Source organism: Alosa pseudoharengus, unplaced genomic scaffold (assembly GCF_046254945.1).
Source record: "Alosa pseudoharengus isolate Yale_2024_CS ecotype anadromous, Long Island Sound unplaced genomic scaffold, YU_APseudo_1.1 YU_APseudo_1.1_scf_1, whole genome shotgun sequence".
NCBI lineage: Eukaryota > Metazoa > Chordata > Actinopteri > Clupeiformes > Clupeidae > Alosa > Alosa pseudoharengus.
The window spans coordinates 9,091,316-9,111,487 of record NW_027468564.1 but is presented as its reverse complement, the minus strand read 5'-3'; the positions used below and the strand labels follow the sequence as shown (position 1 = coordinate 9,111,487).

Sequence of the window (20,172 nt, the reverse complement as noted above, 5' to 3'; positions counted from 1 at the left end):
TTCAACTGATTGCACCTGTATCAACTGCTTTCTACTGAACTAGACCAACTCTCTCTGTCTCTCCATTCTACAAGGATATAAGACACATTTCCTCCAACTTTCTATCCATTCATCCTCTTCAAACCATTCACTCATCCACCCATTAAACTATCCATCAACATCCATTAAACAATCTGCCTATCAACATCCATTACACTTTCTGTCTATCAACATCCATTACACTATCTACATTTAACTTTTAAACTATATACTCTGTCTCAGGCTTTAAGCATACAATATGGCTCTATTAAGACTGCCGTTAAGCAATTAGAATCCTATGGCAGGTGTTCGGGCCAGCTGCATCAACTGCCAGTCTCAGGCTTTAAGCATACAAACTGGCCCTATTAAGACTACACATCCTGTCCAACTGCTTCCTCTGCCAAAAACTGTTTCAAAATAAAAGTCCTCACTACAATATTTCACTGTTAAACAATTTAACCCTTTAAACTACTGAACTTTTTAACTGTTCAGCCATTGTAACTGTTACTTGTCATCAACTATGACTCCTACCCACTGTAGCTAGTTAGCATGGTTAGCATAGTTAGCATGCTAGCATGTTAGCATGCTAGTTAGCATTTTTAGCAAAACTGCTAAAATGATTAGCTAAGTTAGCTAAGTCACATGGTTAGCATAATTAGCATGCTAGCATGTTAGCATGCTAGTTAGCATTTTTAACAAAAACTACTACAATGATTAGCTAAGTTAGCTAAGTCACATGGTTAGCATAGTTAGCATGCTAACATGTTAGCATGCTAACATGTTAGCATGCTAGTTAGCATTTTTTACAAAACTGCTAAAAATGATTAGCTAAGTTAGCTAAGTCACATGGTTAGCATAGTTAGCATGCTAGCATGCTAGTTAGCATTTTTAGCAAAACTGCTAAAAATGATTAGCTAAGTTAGCTAAGTCACATGGTTAGCATAGTTAGCATGCTAACATGTTAGCATGCTAGTTAGCATTTTTTACAAAACTGCTAAAATGATTAGCTAAGTTAGCTAAGTAACATGGTTAACATAATTAGCATGTTAGCATGCTAATTAGCATAGTTATCATAACTAATAAAAATTATTAGCTAGGTTAACTAAGTCATATGGTTAGCATAGGTAACATTTTAACATTGTTAACATGCTAGTTAGCATAGTTACTTGGTTAGCATTATTATCTTTGTTAACATAGTTAGCATAACTACTAGCAAACATTGGAGCCATTCCAACTGTTAGTTATCGTCAACTATCTGCCTAAATAATTTAACCATTTCAATTATCAACCTATTTAACTGTTCAGTCATTCCAACTATAGTAAACCTTATCTACCAAGCAAATAATTTAACCATATGAACTCATCATATTTTTTGCATTTTCATGCACTGTATTTCCTTCAGGAAATGCTTTTCTAGTTCTTCTGATTATTCTTCTTCTTCTAACGCAGTTAATGCAGCTTCAACCGTTTAACGTAGAAACTTCATTCAAACTGCGTTGCGTAGGTCTTACTTAGGACATGTGGGCTTTGTATTTTTCATCTTTGTAACTTTTATACTTTTTAAACTATTAATTAAAAACTAATCAAAATTTCCCCATTGACTTAACACTATGATTATGACATCACAATACGGCCGTTAAGCAATTAGAATCCTATGGCAGGTGTTCGGGCCACCTGCATCAACTGCCAGTCTCAGGCTTTAAGCATACAAACTGGCCCTATTAAGACTACACATCCTGTCCAACTGCTTCCTCTGCCAAAAACTGTTTCAAAATAAAAGTCCTCACTACAATATTTCACTGTTAAACAATTTAACCCTTTAAACTACTGAACTTTTTAACTGTTCAGCCATTGTAACTGTTACTTGTCATCAACTATGACTCCTACCCACTGTAGCTAGTTAGCATAGTTAGCATGCCAGCATGTTAGCATGCTAGTTAGCATTTTTAGCAAAACTGCTAAAAACGATTAGCTAAGTTAGCTAAGTCACATGGTTAGCATAATTAGCATGCTAGCATGTTAGCATGCTAGCTAGCATTTTAGCAAAACTACTAAAAATGATTAGCTAAGTTAGCTAAGTCACATGGTTAGCATAATTAGCATGCTAACATGTTAGCATGCTAGTTAGCATAGTTATCATAACTGCTAAAAATGATTAGCAATGTTAGCTAAATCATATGGTTAGCATAGTTAGCATGCTAGCATGTTAACATGCTAGTTAGCATAGTTAGCATAACTGTTAAAAATGATTAGCGAAGTTAGCTAAGTCACATGGTTAGCATAATTAGCATAACTGTTAAAAATGATTAGCGAAGTTAGCTAAGTCACATGGTTAGCATAGTTAGCATGCTAGTAAGTTAGCATGTTAGTTAGCATAGTTAGCATCACTATTAAAAATGATTAGCGAAGTTAGCTAAGTCACAAGGTTAGCATAATTAGTATGTTAGCATGCTATTAGCATAGTTAGCATAACTAATAAAATGATTAGCTAGGTTAGCTAAGTCATATGGTTAGCATAGTTAACATTTTAACATTGTTAGCATGCTAGTTAGCATAATAACTTGGTTAATATTATTATCTGTTAACATAGTTAGCATAACTGCTAGCAAACATTGGAGCCATTCTAACTGTTAGTTATCGTAAACTATCTGCCTAAATAATTTAACCATTTCAATTATCGACCTATTTAACTGTTCAGTCATTCCAACTATATTAAACCTTATCTACCAAGCAAATAATTTAACCATATGAACGCATCATATTTTTGCATTTTCATGCACTGTATTTCCTTCAGGAAATGCTTTTCTAGTTATTCTTATTATTTTTCTTCTTCTAACGCAGTTAATGCAGCTTCAACCGTTTAACGTAGAAACTTCATTCAAACTGCGTTGCGTAGGTCTTACTTAGGACATGTGGGCTATGTATTTTTCATCTTTGTAACTTTTATACTTTTTAAACTATTAATTAAAAACTACTCAAAATTTCCCCATAGACTTAACATGGGCTGATGACATCACAATGGACTAATTAACTTGATTTGCACCTGGTATCATCTTCCAGCTGCTCATCTAGGCCCCATCAAAGAATCAGTTCAACTGATTGCACCTGTATCAACTGCTTTCTACTGAACTAGACCAACTCTCTCTGTCTCTCCATTCTACAAGGATATAAGACACATTTCCTCCAACTTTCTATCCATTCATCCTCTTCAAACCATTCACTCATCCACCCATTAAACTATCCATCAACATCCATTAAACAATCTGCCTATCAACATCCATTCAACTTTCTGTCTATCAACATCCATTACACTATCTACATTTAACTTTTAAACTATATACTCTGTCTCATGCTTTAAGCATACAATATGGCTCTATTGAGACTGCCGTTAAGCAATTAGAATCCTATGGCAGGTGTTCGGGCCAGCTGCATCAACTGCCAGTCTCAGGCTTTAAGCATACAAACTGGCCCTATTAAGACTACACATCCTGTTCAACTGCTTCCTCTGCCAAAACCTGTTTTAAAATAAAAGTCTTCACTACAATATTTCACTGTTAAACAATTTAACCCTTTAAACTACTGAACTTTTCAACTGTTCAGCCATTGTAACTGTTACTTGTCATCAACTATGACTCCTACCCACTGTAGTTAGTTAGCTAAGTTAGCTAAGTAACATTGTTAGCATAGTTAGCATGTTAGCATGCTAGTTAGCATTTTTAGCAAAACTGTTAAAAACGATTAGCTAAGTTAGCTAAGTCACATGGTTAGCATAGTTAGCATGCTAGCATGTTAGCATGCTAGTTAGCATTTTTAGCAAAACTGCTAAAAATGATTAGCTAAGTTAGCTAAGTCACATGGTTAGCATAATTAGCATGCTAGTATGTTAGCATGCTAGTTAGCATTTTAGCAAAACTGCTAAAAATGATTAGCTAAGTTAGCTAAGTCACATGGTTAACATACTAAAAATGAAAACATTAGCTAAGTTAACTAGGTTAAGTATTATCCACCTATTTAACCGTTCAATCATTCCAACTATATTAAACCTTATCTACCAAGCAAATCATTTAACCATATAAACTATCCACCTATTTAACTGTTCAGTCCCTCCAACTATATTAAACCTCATATACCTAGCAACCAATATAGTTTGTTTTTACTCTGTATGATATTTTACATCATATTTTTTGCATTTTCATGCACTGTATTTCCTTCAGGAAATGCTTTTCTAGTTATTATTTTTCTTCTTCTAACGCAGTTAATGCAGCTTCAACCGTTTAACGTAGAAACTTCATTCAAACTGCGTTGCGTAGGTCTTACTTAGGACATGTGGGCTTTGTATTTTTCATCTTTGTAACTTTTATACTTTTTAAACTATTAATTAAAAACTACTCAAAATTTCCCCATAGACTTAACATGGGCTGATGACATCACAATGGACTAATTAACTTGATTTGCACCTGGTATCATCTTCCAGCTGCTCATCTAGGCCCCATCAAAGAATCAGTTCAACTGATTGCACCTGTATCAACTGCTTTCTACTGAACTAGACCAACTCTCTCTGTCTCTCCATTCTACAAGGATATAAGACACATTTCATCCAACTTTCTATCCATTCATCCTCTTCAAACCATTCACTCATCCACCCATTAAACTATCCATCAACATCCATTAAACAATCTGCCTATCAACATCCATTCAACTTTCTGTCTATCAACATCCATTACACTATCTACATTTAACTTTTAAACTATATACTCTGTCTCAGGCTTTAAGCATACAATATGGCTCTATTAAGACTGCCGTTAAGCAATTAGAATCCTAGGCCAGGTGGCCAGGCCACCAGCATCAACTGCCAGTCTCAGGCTTTAAGCATACAAACTGGCCCTATTAAGACTACACATCCTGTTCAACTGCTTCCTCTGCCAAAAACTGTTTCAAAATAAAAGTCCTCACTACAATATTTCACTGTTAAACAATTTAACCCTTTAAACTACTGAACTTTTTAACTGTTCAGCCATTCTAACTGTTACTTGTCATCAACTATGACTCCTACCCACTTTAGCTAGTTAGCATGGTTAGCATAGTTAGCATGCTAGCATACTAGCATGTTAGCATGCTAGTTAGCATTTTTAGTAAAACTGCTAAAAATGATTAGCTAAGTTAGCTAAGTCACATGGGTAGCATAGTTAGCATGCTAACATATTAGCATGCTAGTTAGCATTTTTAGCAAAACTGTTAAAAATGATTAGCTAAGTTAGTTAAGTCACATGGTTAGCATAGTTAGCATGCTAGCATGTTAACATGCTAGTTAGCATAGTTAGCATAACTATTAAAAATGTTTAGCGAAGTTAGCTAAGTCACATGGTTAACATAATTAGCATGTTAGCATGCTAATTAGCATAGTTATCATAACTAATAACAATGATTAGCTAGGTTAGCTAAGTAATATGGTTAGCATAGTTAACATTTTAACATTGTTAGCATGCTAGTTAGCATGGTTACTTGGTTAACATTATTATCTTTGTTAACATAGTTAGCATAACTGCTAGCAAACATTGGAGCCATTCCAACTGTTAGTTATCGTCAACTATCTGCCTAAATAATTTAACCATTTCAATTATCAACCTATTTAACTGTTCAGTCATTCCAACTATAGTAAACCTTATCTACCAAGCAAATAATTTAACCATATGAACTCATCATATTTTTGCATTTTCATGCACTGTATTTCCTTCAGGAAATGCTTTTCTAGTTCTTATTATTCCTCTTCTTTTAACGCAGTTAATGCAGCTTCAACCGTTTAACGTAGAAACTTCATTCAAACATTGACGCGTAGGTCTTAATTAGGACATGTGGGCTTTGTATTTTTCAACTTTGTAACTTTTATACTTTTTAAACTATTAATTAAAAACTATCAAAATTTCCCCATTGACTTAACATTGCCCTTTATGACATCACAGCAAATAGAATCCTGTGGCAGGTGTTCGGCCATCTGTTTCAACTGCCATTCTCAGGCTTTAAGCATACAAACTGGCCCTATTAAGACTACACATCCTGTTCAACTGCTTCCTCTGCCAAAAACTGTTTCAAAATAAAAGTCCTCACTACAATATTTCACTGTTAAACAATTTAACCCTTTAAACTACTGAACTTTTTAACTGTTCAGCCATTGTAACTGTTACTTGTCATCAACTATGACTCTTACCCACTGTAGCTAGTTAGCTAGCTAGTTTGGGCAGCCGTGGCCCACTGGTTAGCACTCTGGACTTGTAACCGGAGGGTTGCCGGTTCGAGCCCCGACCAGTGGGCTGCGGCTGAAGTGCCCTTGAGCAAGGCACCTAACCCCTCACTGCTCCCCGAGCGCCGCCATTGTAGCAGGCAGCTCACTGCGCCGGGATTAGTGTGTGCTTCACCTCACTGTGTGTACACTGTGTGCTGTTTGTGTTTCACTAATTCACGATTGGGTTAAATGCAGAGACCAAATTTCCCTCACGGGATCAAAAAAGTATATATACTTATACTTATATATATACTAAGTTAGCTAAGTAACTTGGCTAGCATTGTTAGCATGCTAGCATGTTAACATGCTAGTTAGCATTTTTAGCAAAACTGCTAAAAATGATTAGCTAAGTTAGCTAAGTCACATGGTTAGCATAGTTAGCATGCTAACATGTTAGCATGCTAGTTAGCATTTTTAGCAAAAATGCTAAAAATGATTAGCTAAGTTAGCTAAGTCACATGGTAAGCATAGTTAGCATGCTAGCATGTTAGCATGCTAGTTAGCATAGTTAGCATAACTGCTAAAAATGATTAGCGAAGTTAGCTAATTCACATGGTTAACATAGTTAGCATGCTAACATGTTAGCATGCTAGTTAGCATAACTGTTAAAAATGATTAGTGAAGTTAGCCAAGTCACATGGTTAGCATAATTAGCATATTAATATAACCATATGAACTCATCATATTTTTGCATTTTCATGCACTATATTTCCTTCAGGAAATGCTTTTCTAGTTATTCTTCTTCTTCTAACGCAGTTAATGCAGCTTCAACCGTTTAACGTAGAAACTTCATTCAAACTGCGTTGCGTAGGTCTTACTTATGACATGTGGGCTTTGTATTTTTCATCTTTGTAACTTTTATACTTTTTAAACTATTAATTAAAAACTACTCAAAATTTCCCCATAGACTTAACATGGGCTGATGACATCACAATGGACTAATTAACTTGATTTGCACCTGGTATCATCTTCCAGCTGCTCATCTAGGCCCCATCAAAGAATCAGTTCAACTGATTGCACCTGTATCAACTGCTTTCTACTGAACTAGACCAACTCTCTCTGTCTCTCCATTCTACAAGGATATAAGACACATTTCCTCCAACTTTCTATCCATTCATCCTCTTCAAACCATTCACTCATCCACCCATTAAACTATCCATCAACATCCATTAAACAATCTGCCTATCAACATCCATTCAACTTTCTGTCTATCAACATCCATTACACTATCTACATTTAACTTTTAAACTATATACTCTGTCTCAGGCTTTAAGCATACAAACTGGCCCTATTAAGACTACACAACCTGTCCAACTGCTTCCTCTGCCAAAAACGGTTTCAAAATAAAAGTCCTCACTACAATATTTCACTGTTAAACAATTTAACCCTTTAAACTACTGAACTTTTTAACTGTTCAGCCATTGTAACTGTTACTTGTCATCAACTATGACTCCTACCCACTGTAGCTAGTTAGCATGGTTAGCATAGTTAGCATGCTAACAAGTTAGCATGCTAGTTAGCATTTTTAGCAAAACTGTTAAAAATGATTAGCTAAGTTAGCTAAGTACCATAGTTAGCATGATAGCATGCTAGTTAGCATTTTTAACAAAACTGCTAAAAATGATTACCTAAGTTAGCTAAGTAACATGGTTAATATAGTTAGCATGCTAGCATGCTAATTAGCATAACCATTAAATATGAAAACATTAGCTAAGTTAACTAAGTTAAGTAGCTTGGTTAACATTATTATCTTTGATAACATAGTTAGAATAACTGCTAGCAAACATTAGAGCCATTCCAACTGTCAGTTATCGTCAACTATCTACCTATATAGAGCCTTTAAACTATTTGTCTATCAACACACATTAAACTATCAGTCTGTCAACTACTTTTAAACTATCTACATTTAACTTTTAAACTTTCAACATTCATTGAACTATATGTCTATTAAACTATCTGTCTATTAACAACTGTTAAACTATCTACATTCAAATTTTAAACTGTCTACTTCTAAACTGTCAACTTTTATTAAGCTATGCTATGTGTGTCCTAGCTTCATTTTCATGCACTCGTAATTCCCTGGAATTACATTCTCTAGTTAGAGTGCATGAAAATACACTCTACTGTTCTTCCTAGGCTTCTTCTTCTTCTTCTTCTTCTTCTTATTCTTCTTCTAACGCAGTTAATGCAGCTTCAACCGTTTAACGTAGAAACTTCATTCAAACTGCGTTGCGTAGGTCTTACTTATGACATGTGGGCTTTGTATTTTTCATCTTTGTAACTTTTATACTTTTTAAACTATTAATTAAAAACTGCTCAAAATTTCCCCATAGACTTAACATGGGCTGATGACATCACAATGGACTAATTAACTTGTATTTGCACCTGGTATCATCTTCCAGCTGCTCATCTAGGCCCCATCAAAGAATCAGTTCAACTGATTGCACCTGTATCAACTGCTTTCTACTGAACTAGACCAACTCTCTCTGTCTCTCCATTCTACAAGGATATAAGACACATTTCCTCCAACTTTCTATCCATTCATCCTCTTCAAACCATTCACTCATCCACCCATTAAACTATCCATCAACATCCATTAAACAATCTGTCTATCAACATCCATTACACTATCTACATTTAACTTTTAAAATATATACTCTGTCTCAGGCTTTAAGCATACAATATGGCTCTATTAAGACTGCCGTTAAGCAATTAGAATCCTATGGCAAGTGTTCGGACCAGCTGCATCAACTGCCAGTCTCAGGCTTTAAGCATACAAACTGGCCCTATTAAGACTACACATCCTGTCCAACTGCTTCCTCTGCCAAAAACTGTTTCAAAATAAAAGTCCTCACTACAATATTTCACTGTTAAACAATTTAACCCTTTAAACTACTGAACTTTTTAACTGTTCAGCCATTGTAACTGTTACTTGTCATCAACTATGACTCCTACCCACTGTAGCTAGTTAGCATGGTTAGCATAGTTAGCATGCTAGCATGTTAACATGCTAGTTAGCATTTTTAGCAAAACTGTTAAAAATTATTAGCTAAGTTAGCTAAGTCACATGGTTAGCATAGTTAGCATGCTAGCATGTTAGCATGCTAGTTAGCATAGTTAGCAAAACTGCTAAAAATTATTAGCTAGGTTAGCTAAGTCACATGTAAGGATGTAACGATTACCGGTATAATGATAAACCGTGATAAAAATGTTGACGATAACAATTACCGTTTTCTTTTGAAATATCATAATTATCACGGTTGATTACCACGGTGTTGAAACCGTGTGTTTAATCCTTCCCAGCTTCATCAGAGCCTGCTTTTGACATACAGTAGGCCTGGTACAATGAAGCAAAATTGGTACCTTACTGATTCTGTCGTCTAATTGATGGTTTTAACTGCGAATTGGATTAGGCTACAACTGATTTTAAAAGGCGGAACATTTTCACCGCAAAACTTGCACTGTATCATTTGCACTCTGCGTCTTTTTATGTTCGCGTGCACATTAAATCCATTCCACTCACGTTATCAGAAGAACACAGTAGCCTAAAGTTTTATTTCGAACACTTACTTTGGTCTCACTCAGGGTAGGAATTTCACGGCGACCACGTTTTTGCCCCTTGCGTTGGCCGTGATGTCCCTTTGAAAATCAGAGGTTTACAGGCCACGGTGCCCTTGGTGCCCTTCTTTCAATATTCTGCTTTGCGTCCTACTGATAGCGATTTTTATTTAGCCTATGGCCTGTCAAAATAATCTTAGCATTCACAGCGCAAATTAATTTCTTTTACGCAGTGGAGAAAGTGACAGCGCAAGAAAGAAAGTGCGTAAATTCACCTATTCTTCTCAGTTGAACTACTCGCGAAGTAGCCTACTCATCATACAGACATCACAAGTATCACATGAAAGAGCTTTTTCTCAGCTTTTAAACGATGTTAGCCGCGAATTGCTGTGGTGAACGGTTCGCGAGAAACGTAAATAATATAATTTAATTTAATCATAAATTCTATTGAAGGTTTTCGTCCATCTCCCTACCCATTCCTCTCGGTGCAATACTTCACGAACCTTTTGTTTAACACATGACAAACCATATATCAAAATAAACAGCAGACCTTACCGAACATAAAGGTGTAAAGCAGTCCCCTGTACAGTTAGCCGTTCCAGAGTAATCCACTTTTGAATTTGCAGTAGGCTACATTTCGACATGCATGGATGTCTCCAAATTTGGGCTTTACGTTTTACAATGTGTTTAAATTGTTCCACATGATTTCATAACGGGCCAAATACAAAATAAATGTTACAAATATCGCCTATATATCGGTAAATCAGAGGACAGCTGACTAAGAGTTTGTGAAAGTAGATCACAAAAAGCTAAGCATGCATCTAGGCTATTTGAGTTTCTTAAAGCTGAACTGTGCTTAAATTGTTCAATACATGATTTCATAACAGGCCAAATATAAAATAAATGTTAAATATAGCCTAGATATCTGTAAATATTAGATGCTCAGATGATTTGCAGTTCTATATAATATGTCATGTTTCATGTTTTTGTAATATTTCATACAGTGATGCAGGTCTACTGCAGTGAATAGGCTATACAACTTTGATATTTTTTATAGCCTATGTGGCCTTTGTGCCCTCCACCAAATATGCCCAACTGAAGGCCAAGTGGCCTTGCCCCCAGAATGGTGAAATTCCAAGCCTGGTCTCACTCATTGGATCCAAATAACAGTAATAGCAACCTCCAAGTCATGGTAGGGTAAGTTAAGCGATAAGCACATAGCCAATTAAACATGAAAAACTGAACGGGACACTTTTTGAAACTATTTCAGCTTGTGTAGGCCTATCAGTGCTTTCTGAACATATTGAACACACTTTTAAAAATACCGTGATAATACCGAAAACCGTGATAATTTTGGTCACTATAACCGTGAGGTTAAATTTTCATACCGTTACATCCCTAGTCACATGGTTAACATAGTTAGCAACATGCTAGTTAGCATAACTACTAAAAATGAAAACATTAGCTAAGTTAACTAAGTTAAGTATTATCCACCTATTTAACCGTTCAATCATTCCAACTATATTAAACCTTATCTACCAAGCAAATCATTTAACCATATAAACTATCCACCTATTTAACTGTTCAGTCACTCCAACTATATTAAACCTCATCTACCTAGCAACCAATATCGTTTGTTTTTACTCTGTATGATAATTTACATCATATTTTTTGCATTTTCATGCACTGTATTTCCTTCAGGAAATGCTTTTCTAGTTACAGTGCATGAAAATGCACTGTACTGTTCTTCCTAGGCTTCTTATTATAGTGCATGAAAATGCACTATACTGTTCTTCCAAGTCTTCTTATTAGAGTGCATGAAAATGCACTCTACTGTTCTTCCTAGGCTTCTTCTTCTTCTTCTTATTATTCTTCTTCTTCTAACGCAGTTAATGCAGCTTCAACCGTTTAACGTAGAAACTTCATTCAAACTGCGTTGCGTAGGTCTTACTTATGACATGTGGGCTTTGTATTTTTCATCTTTGTAACTTTTATACTTTTTAAACTATTAATTAAAAACTACTCAAAATTTCCCCATAGACTTAACATGGGCTGATGACATCACAATGGACTAATTAACTTGATTTGCACCTGGTATCATCTTCCAGCTGCTCATCTAGGCCCCATCAAAGAATCAGTTCAACTGATTGCACCTGTATCAACTGCTTTCTACTGAACTAGACCAACTCTCTCTGTCTCTCCATTCTACAAGGATATAAGACACATTTCATCCAACTTTCTATCCATTCATCCTCTTCAAACCATTCACTCATCCACCCATTAAACTATTCATCAACATCCATTAAACAATCTGCCTATCAACATCCATTCAACTTTCTGTCTATCAACATCCATTACACTATCTACATTTAACTTTTAAACTATATACTCTGTCTGAGGCTTTAAGCATACAATAAATATGGCTCTATTAAGACTGCCGTTAAGCAATTAGAATCCTAGGCCAGGTGGCCAGGCCACCAGCATCAACTGCCAGTCTCAGGCTTTAAGCATACAAACTGGCCCTATTAAGACTACACATCCTGTTCAACTGCTTCCTCTGCCAAAAACTGTTTCAAAATAAAAGTCCTCACTACAATATTTCACTGTTAAACAATTTAACCCTTTAAACTACTGAACTTTTTAACTGTTCAGCCATTGTAACTGTTACTTGTCATCAACTATGACTCCTACCCACTGTAGCTAGTTAGCTAAGTTAGCTAAGTAACTTGGTTAACATAGTTAGCATGCTAGCATGTTAGCATGCTAGTTAGCATTTTTAGCAAAACTGCTAAAAATGATTAGCTAAGTTAGCTAAGTCACATGGTTAGCATAGTTAGCATGCTAGCATGTTAACATGCTAATTAGCATGCTAATTAGCATTTTTAACAAAACTGCTAAAAATGATTAGCTAAGTTAGCTAAGTCACATGGTTAGCATAGTTAGCATGCTAACATGTTAGCATGCTAGTTAGCATTTTTAACAAAACTGCTAAAAATGATCAGCTAAGTTCACTAAGTCACATGGTTAGCATAGTTAGCATGCTAGCATGTTAGCATGCTAGTTAGCATTTTTAGCAAAACTGCTAAAAATGATTAGCTAAGTTAGCTAAGTCACATGGTTAGCATAGTTAGCATGCTAACACGTTAGCATGCTAGTTAGCATTTTTAGCAAAACTATTAAAAATGATTAGCTAAGTTAAGTAAGTTAACTAAGTTAAGTAAAAATGATTAGCTAAGTAACATGGTTAACATAGTTAGCATGTTAGCATTGCTAACATGCTAGTTAACATAACTACTAAAAATGAAAACATTAGCTAAGTTAACTAAGTTAAGTATTATCCACCTATTTAACCGTTCAATCATTCCAACTATATTAAACCTTATCTACCAAGCAAATCATTTAACCATATAAACTATCCACCTATTTAACTGTTCAGTCACTCCAACTATATTAAACCTCATCTACCTAGCAACCAATATAGTTTGTTTTTACTCTGTATGATATTTTACATCATATTTTTTGCATTTTCATGCACTATATTTCCTTCAGGAAATGCTTTTCTAGTTCTTATTCTTCCTTCTAACGCACTTAATGCAGCATCAACCGTTTAACGTAGAAACTTCATTCAAACTATGTTACGTAGGTCTTACTTAGGACATGGGTGCTTTGTATTTTTCAGCTTTGTAACTTTTATACTTTTTAAACTATTAATTAAAAACTGTTCAAAATTTCCCCATAGACTTAACATGGGCTGATGACATCACAATAGAGCCGTTAAGCAATTAGAATCCTATGGCAGGTGTTCGGGCCAGCTGCATCAACTGCCAGTCTCAGGCTTTAAGCATACAAACTGGCCCTATTAAGACTACACATCCTGTTCAACTGCTTCCTCTGCCAAAAACTGTTTCAAAATAAAAGTCCTCACTACAATATTTCACTGTTAAACAATTTAACCCTTTAAACCCTTTAAACTTTTTAACTGTTCAGCCATTGTAACTGTTACTTGTCATCAACTATGACTCCTACCCACTGTAGCTAGTTAGCATGGTTAGCATAGTTAGCATGCTAGCATGTTAGCATGCTAATTAGCATTTTTAGCAAAACTGCTAAAAATAATTACCTAAGTTAGCTAAGTCACATGGTTAGCATAATTAGCATGCTAGCATGTTAGCATGCTAGTTAGCATTTTTTACAAAACTACTAAAAATGATTAGCTAAGTTAGCTAAGTCACATGGTTAGCATAGTTAGCATGCTAGCATGTTAGCATGCTAGTTAGCATTTTTTGCAAAACTACTAAAAATGATTAGCTAAGTTAGCTAAGTCACATGGTTAGCATAATTAGCATGCTAACATGCTAGTTAGCATTTTTAGCAAAACTGCTAAAAATGATTAGCTAAGTTAGCTAAGTCACGTGGTTAGCATAGTTAGCATGCTAGCGTGTTAGCATGCTAGTTAGCATTTTTAGCAAAACTGCTAAAAATGATTAGCTAAGTTAGCTAAGTCACGTGGTTAGCATAGTTAGCATGCTAACATGTTAGCATGCTAGTTAGCATTTTTAGCAAAACTGCTAAAAATGATTAGTTAAGTTAGCTAAGTCACATGGTTAGCATAGTTTATCATAGTTAGCATAACTGTTCAAAATGTTTAACAAAGTTAGCTAAGTCACATGGTTCACATAATTAGCATGTTAGCATGCTAATTAGCATAGTTATCATAACTAATAACAATGATTAGCTAGGTTAGCTAAGTAATATGGTTAGCATAGTTAACATTTTAACATTGTTAGCATGCTAGTTAGCATGGTTACTTGGTTAACATTATTATCTTTGTTAACATAGTTAGCATAACTGCTAGCAAACATTGGAGCCATTCCAACTGTTAGTTATCGTCAACTATCTGCCTAAATAATTTAACCATTTCAATTATCAACCTATTTAACTGTTCAGTCATTCCAACTATAGTAAACCTTATCTACCAAGCAAATAATTTAACCATATGAACTCATCATATTTTTGCATTTTCATGCACTGTATTTCCTTCAGGAAATGCTTTTCTAGTTCTTATTATTCTTCTTCTAACGCAGCTAATGCAGCTTCAACCATTTAACGTATAAACTTTATTCAAACTATGTTACGTAGGTCTTATTTAGGACATGTAGGCTTTGTATTTTTCATCTTTGTAACTTTTATACTTTTTAAACTATTAATTATTAACTTTTATAAAATCCCCATAGACTTAACATTAGATTATGACATCACAATGGACTAATTAACTTGATTTGCACCTGTATCATCTTCCAGCTGCTCATCTAGGCCCCATCAAAGAATCAGTTCAACTGATTGCACCTGTATCAACTGCTTTCTGTTGAACTAGGCCAACTCTCTCTGTCTCTCTCCAGGCACATTTCATCCAACTTTCTATCCATTCATCTTCTTCAAACCATTCATTCATCCACCCATTAAACTATCCATCAACTTCCATTAAACATTAAACTGCCTATCAACATCCATTCAACTTTCTGTCTATCAACATCCATTACACTATCTACATTTTTTAAACTATATACTCTGTCTCAGGCTTTAAGCATACAATATGGCTCTAATAAGACTGCCGTTAAGCAATTAGAATCCTAGGCCAGGTGGCCAGGCTATATTAAACCGTATCTACCTAGTTCAGTCATTCCAACTATATTAAACCTCATCTACCTAGCAAATAATTTAACCTTTTACACTATCCACCTATTTAACTGTTCAGTCATTCCAACTATATTAAACCTCATCTACGTAGTTCAGTCATTCCAACTATATTAAATCTCATCTACCTAGCAAATAATTTAACCTTTTAACTATCCACCTATCTGTTCAGTCATTCCAACTATATTAAACCTCATCTACCTAGTTCAGTCATTTCAACTATATTAAACCTTATCATCTTGGTTGGCAATTAGCACATCATCTGTTTTAACAATATATTTCACACCATATGTTTTGCATTTTCATGCACTAGTAATTCCCTGGAATTGCGTTTTCTAGTTAATTTTAGTCTCCCTCTGTTCCCTCTGTTTCAGGCGTTATGATGTGAGGACTGCTGCCCTGAGAACGCCCTGAGAGTGCATATGTGTAAAAAAAAACATTAGTTTTTATTTTCATTAGGTGAATCTGGTCATGTATGCAATAAAGATGGGGGAAACAACAGTCGGGATTGGATTGTGATTTATTGTTAATCTGACTGTAAGGTGTCCAGAAGGTAGGAACCTGTTCCAGTTAATTTTACTGAAGCTTCATTTGGCTCGGTAGCAGATTTGAAGTGGAAATGTATGTCTTGGTATGCATTTCCAGTTACCATCTGCTGGTGAGAAAGTCAAATAAAGCTATAGGAAAATTAACTGGAACAGCATGCCACCTTCTGAAATGGGACTGTCGTGTATGCATGGTGTATGTGCAGCTTATTGCTATGCATGTTACACTGTTTTTGCTGTTACCTGCTGTGTATTTTAACATTTGGGTTAATGGACTCCTTGAGTGGCTGTGTATTGGACTGACTAGGGACACCTGGAGAGGACTGATGGGGATGTAATAGACTGATTTTGTGCACCTGTGAAGGGGGAGGGGTTCATTCACATTGGTTGATTAACCACTTGCTTTCACCTGCATGGCCTGGTGCTTTATATGAGCTTGCGAGGTGACCGGCAGGATGGGGCCTTGAGAGGGAGATGCGACAGCAACTGGCACAACGGCAGAGAGCCCACCATCAACGCAAGCGAAGTACCCTGTTAAGGGAAGTTATATTTCTGTAGCCCTACTTGCTATGCATTAGTAAGTTGGTAGACAAAGTGGCTGGTGGCTCATAAATGTTTGTTGTCCCTTGCAGCTCAGGTTTACATCAGCTGAGCAACAACGCGACCTGGGGGAATGCTGGAAGTGCCAATGAACACCTGTGGAAGTGTCTGCTGAACAACCGAAGTACATTCAGGGAAGGATCCGCCCTGATTTGGAATTGTGGATGACCTGGCGCCGACAGTGCAGTACCGGCTACATCGGAGCGCGTCCTGTGGACTATTCTTTTAAAACTCTGACCAGCGGACATTCCTTTATGTGTTGTGTCTGTTGTCTACGTGACTCGTCAGCCCAGCTGTAAACGCAGAGTGGACAGAAGACGTTGGGTGAGCGGAACTGAATTTAAGGTGTAGCATAATCTGATCTTTGTGTGGGTTTAATTATGAATTGCTGTGCCCTCTCAGTATTTTGAATGTATATTCACCTAGATAACTTATTTACCTGCATTATTAATCTGTTTCTGCTTGCCAGTTGGGGGTGCTTGGGACTGCAATGTTTATAGCTGGGCTGCTGTGAGTCCTCTATGTAAATTTTAGTAACTGTGCAATAAAAGCGTAACTGTTCTTGAGCCTCATGTGTTTGTGAGTCTGGGGAATTACCGTTTACCTGCAGTAGTAAAAGGGCTGTGACAGGACTACAGTTATAGTTGCATAGAAACTATAAGCAGTACAGTATAAAATCAAAATGAGTCTGAATTTGACGTCGAAAAGACGTCCACAAAGATGACGTCAAAAACCGTCCACAAAATGACGTCGAAAAAATGTCCATGAAGACTACATTTGGACTAGAAATAGCTCCTATACGGACGTACTGTGGACGTCATAAATGGACGTTCAATAGACGTCGAAAAAAGACGTCGCCTGGAGTAACAGTCTGCACGTCCAGGTGACTTACATTTGATGTCCAAAAATGACTTAGAAAAGACGTCGTATCAACGTCTCTTTGCTCAGTGGGTAATGTATAAAGAGAGGTGTCATATTATTAGAACTTATTTGTTGTGGAGAAAAGCTAGGTCATTATGATAACATTGTTGACTTAAGGAGTATTACAAATATTTTTATAACATACATATTTTTCATTTTTTGCATGCATGACTGCAACACTATCAAGAAACCTATATTAGACCATTTCACTTATATACTTGTATTACTTTATGTGACCTACCTTTGTAAGAAGAGGATGTTTACCGTGTACTGTACTGTCAGCAACTTTCAAAAACAGTTTGACTTTCATAGACAGGAAGTGATGGCTGGCACGAAACAGCGCATGGTTTAGTGTTTGTGCAGGACTAGGTAAGCGCTCGTGGGAACAAAACACATAAAATGGGCCAGTATCGCTTTTGTTTATGGCTGTAATGTTTCAACGGGGAATACCCACAGTATTTCCCATGTTGAACACTTAAAATAAAATTGTCATTCCAATTTCCCTTTAATGCAAATAACCATGAAGCTTCATGAAATGAGAGTTTTTCTATCAACCAAGCAGAGAAGTCCATTGTAGTAAAATACTGATTCATGGAAAACCATGAAAACCCAGTTCAGCCTTTCTGTGATGGCTACTTGATACATGGTTTACATGAATGCTACTACTGTAAGGGCCCTGTTTGTCCATGCTGGGTTTGTCATGGTGACTTTTGCTGCTGGCATTTGCTCGTTACTCTTGTGTGTCTTTCCCTCACATGGCCTGTAGGTGGGGGTGTGGAGCTCTCAGAGGAGGGCTGTTTGGGCTTATGACGGTAGTGTCATGACGTTCATGAAGACGAGCTTGTAACTTCTACTCATAACTAAACCTAACCCTGACCCTAACCCAAACCTAACCCATTGCCCGCCCCATTGTCTGTCCGGTGGATCTTATCTAGCATTAGTCACTTATGATTGGCGTCTCTCTGTCTATGCACTGCAAAGGGCTGATGGCTCTCCCTTGATCTATTTTGCACACATGTCCACATGCTGACTTGCACTCTGAACATTCTTGGTGTGCCTCTCACTCACTAGCTTTTCTCATCACTTCATTAACATAATCAAAATATAAAATACTTTTAGTGTGTACTTCTTTTCATGTCATTTCACCTTTGAGTCAGGTAGAGACATGCGCCCCCTGGTGGAGATTGGGGAAAAGACACATAACAGGCCTTTTGCCTCTTTTATTAATGCTTTTCTTTATTGACTTCTTCATTGACACTAAAGACCAAACACTCAAAACAAAAGCACCACACATAAATAGAGGAGTCATTGACACATGCAATTAGAGTAAAATGAATGCATTCATCACCGTGATTAATGAGATCAAATTAAAATAATTAAAGAATAATGCAATAAGACAAATACGCAATTGATCACAGCCTCACAGACGTTTGAGCCTTGTTCACTTTCACATCTACAGTTACTGTAGAATGTAGATCGTAGGCACTGTAATAACATTATCATTGTAATAACATTGTTGTCTTTAGGTACCTTAACTTCTTATGACATAGCCTACATATTTTAATTTATTTTTTGCATGCATGCATGCTAGCACAACTGTAAATAAAACAGTATTTGAGTGGTTGTTAGCTGTGTTTGTCCTACCTTTATGAGGAGAGGAGCTCTGTGTTGATATCACTGCTTAGGTTACTGGGTTTCAATGTCAACAACTTGCAGGAACAGTCTGATTTTCATAGACAGGAAGTGGTGGAATGAAACAGTGAGTGGTTTTGTGTTTCTGCAGGACTAGTTACCCACTTGTGTGAAAATGAACAACATTGCCACTTTGTGATAGAACAAGAACATTGTTTAAATGGCTGTAATATTTTAACAGGGAACACACAGTTTCCCCATGTTGAACACTGAGCACATATAATCATATAAATGTTCATGAGGCATCGGTTCTCCCTCCCAGAGCTTCTGGAGTAGCCAATGTGATGTGCATGTCAGGGCCTGTTATCAGAGTCTGTATCAAGAGAAGAAGCAATGCTACTGTAGCTCTCTCCCTCTTCTGTGAGTGTTTTTTTTAATGATGATCTCACAGTCACACCAGGTTCTGCTCACTTTCCTGAAGTTAGTTCCCTTCTCTCGCACTCCCCAAAATAACGACCGGCACCAGAGATGTAAAAGTCCCGCCATGTATTGGTTCTACCTGTGCGGTTAACACAGGTGATTTCACTAATTACCTGATCTACCTGTCTTAAGAGCTGTGCTAATTAAAAGTATAAGTATATATACTCTTTTGATCCCATGAGGGAAATTTGGTCTCTGCATTTATTACAATCCGTGAATTAGTGAAACACACAGCACACAGTGAGGTGAAGCACACACTAATCCCGGCGCAGTGAGCTGCCTGCTACAACAGCGGCGCTCGGGGAGCAGTGAGGGGTTAGGTGCCTTGCTCAAGGGCACTTCAGCCGCGCCTACTGGTCGGGGTTCGAACCGGCAATCCTCCGGTCACAAGTCTGAAGCGCTAACCAGTAGGTCACGGCTGCCCCCAGTAGGCCACGGCTGCCT

General features: G+C 36.6%; 1 protein-coding gene across 1 annotated transcript in view; it reads right to left on the bottom strand.

The window, feature by feature from the left end:
* Positions 1-17,941, bottom strand: part of LOC143136972 (interferon-induced protein 44-like) — a 59,449-nt gene extending 41,508 nt beyond the window's left edge. The window contains exon 1 of the mRNA XM_076297550.1: positions 17,858-17,941. Coding sequence (XP_076153665.1) covers positions 17,858-17,926 — 69 coding nt within the window. The 5' untranslated portion in view covers positions 17,927-17,941. The remainder of the gene's footprint in view (positions 1-17,857) is intronic.
* Between the last annotated feature and the right edge of the window lie 2,231 nt (positions 17,942-20,172).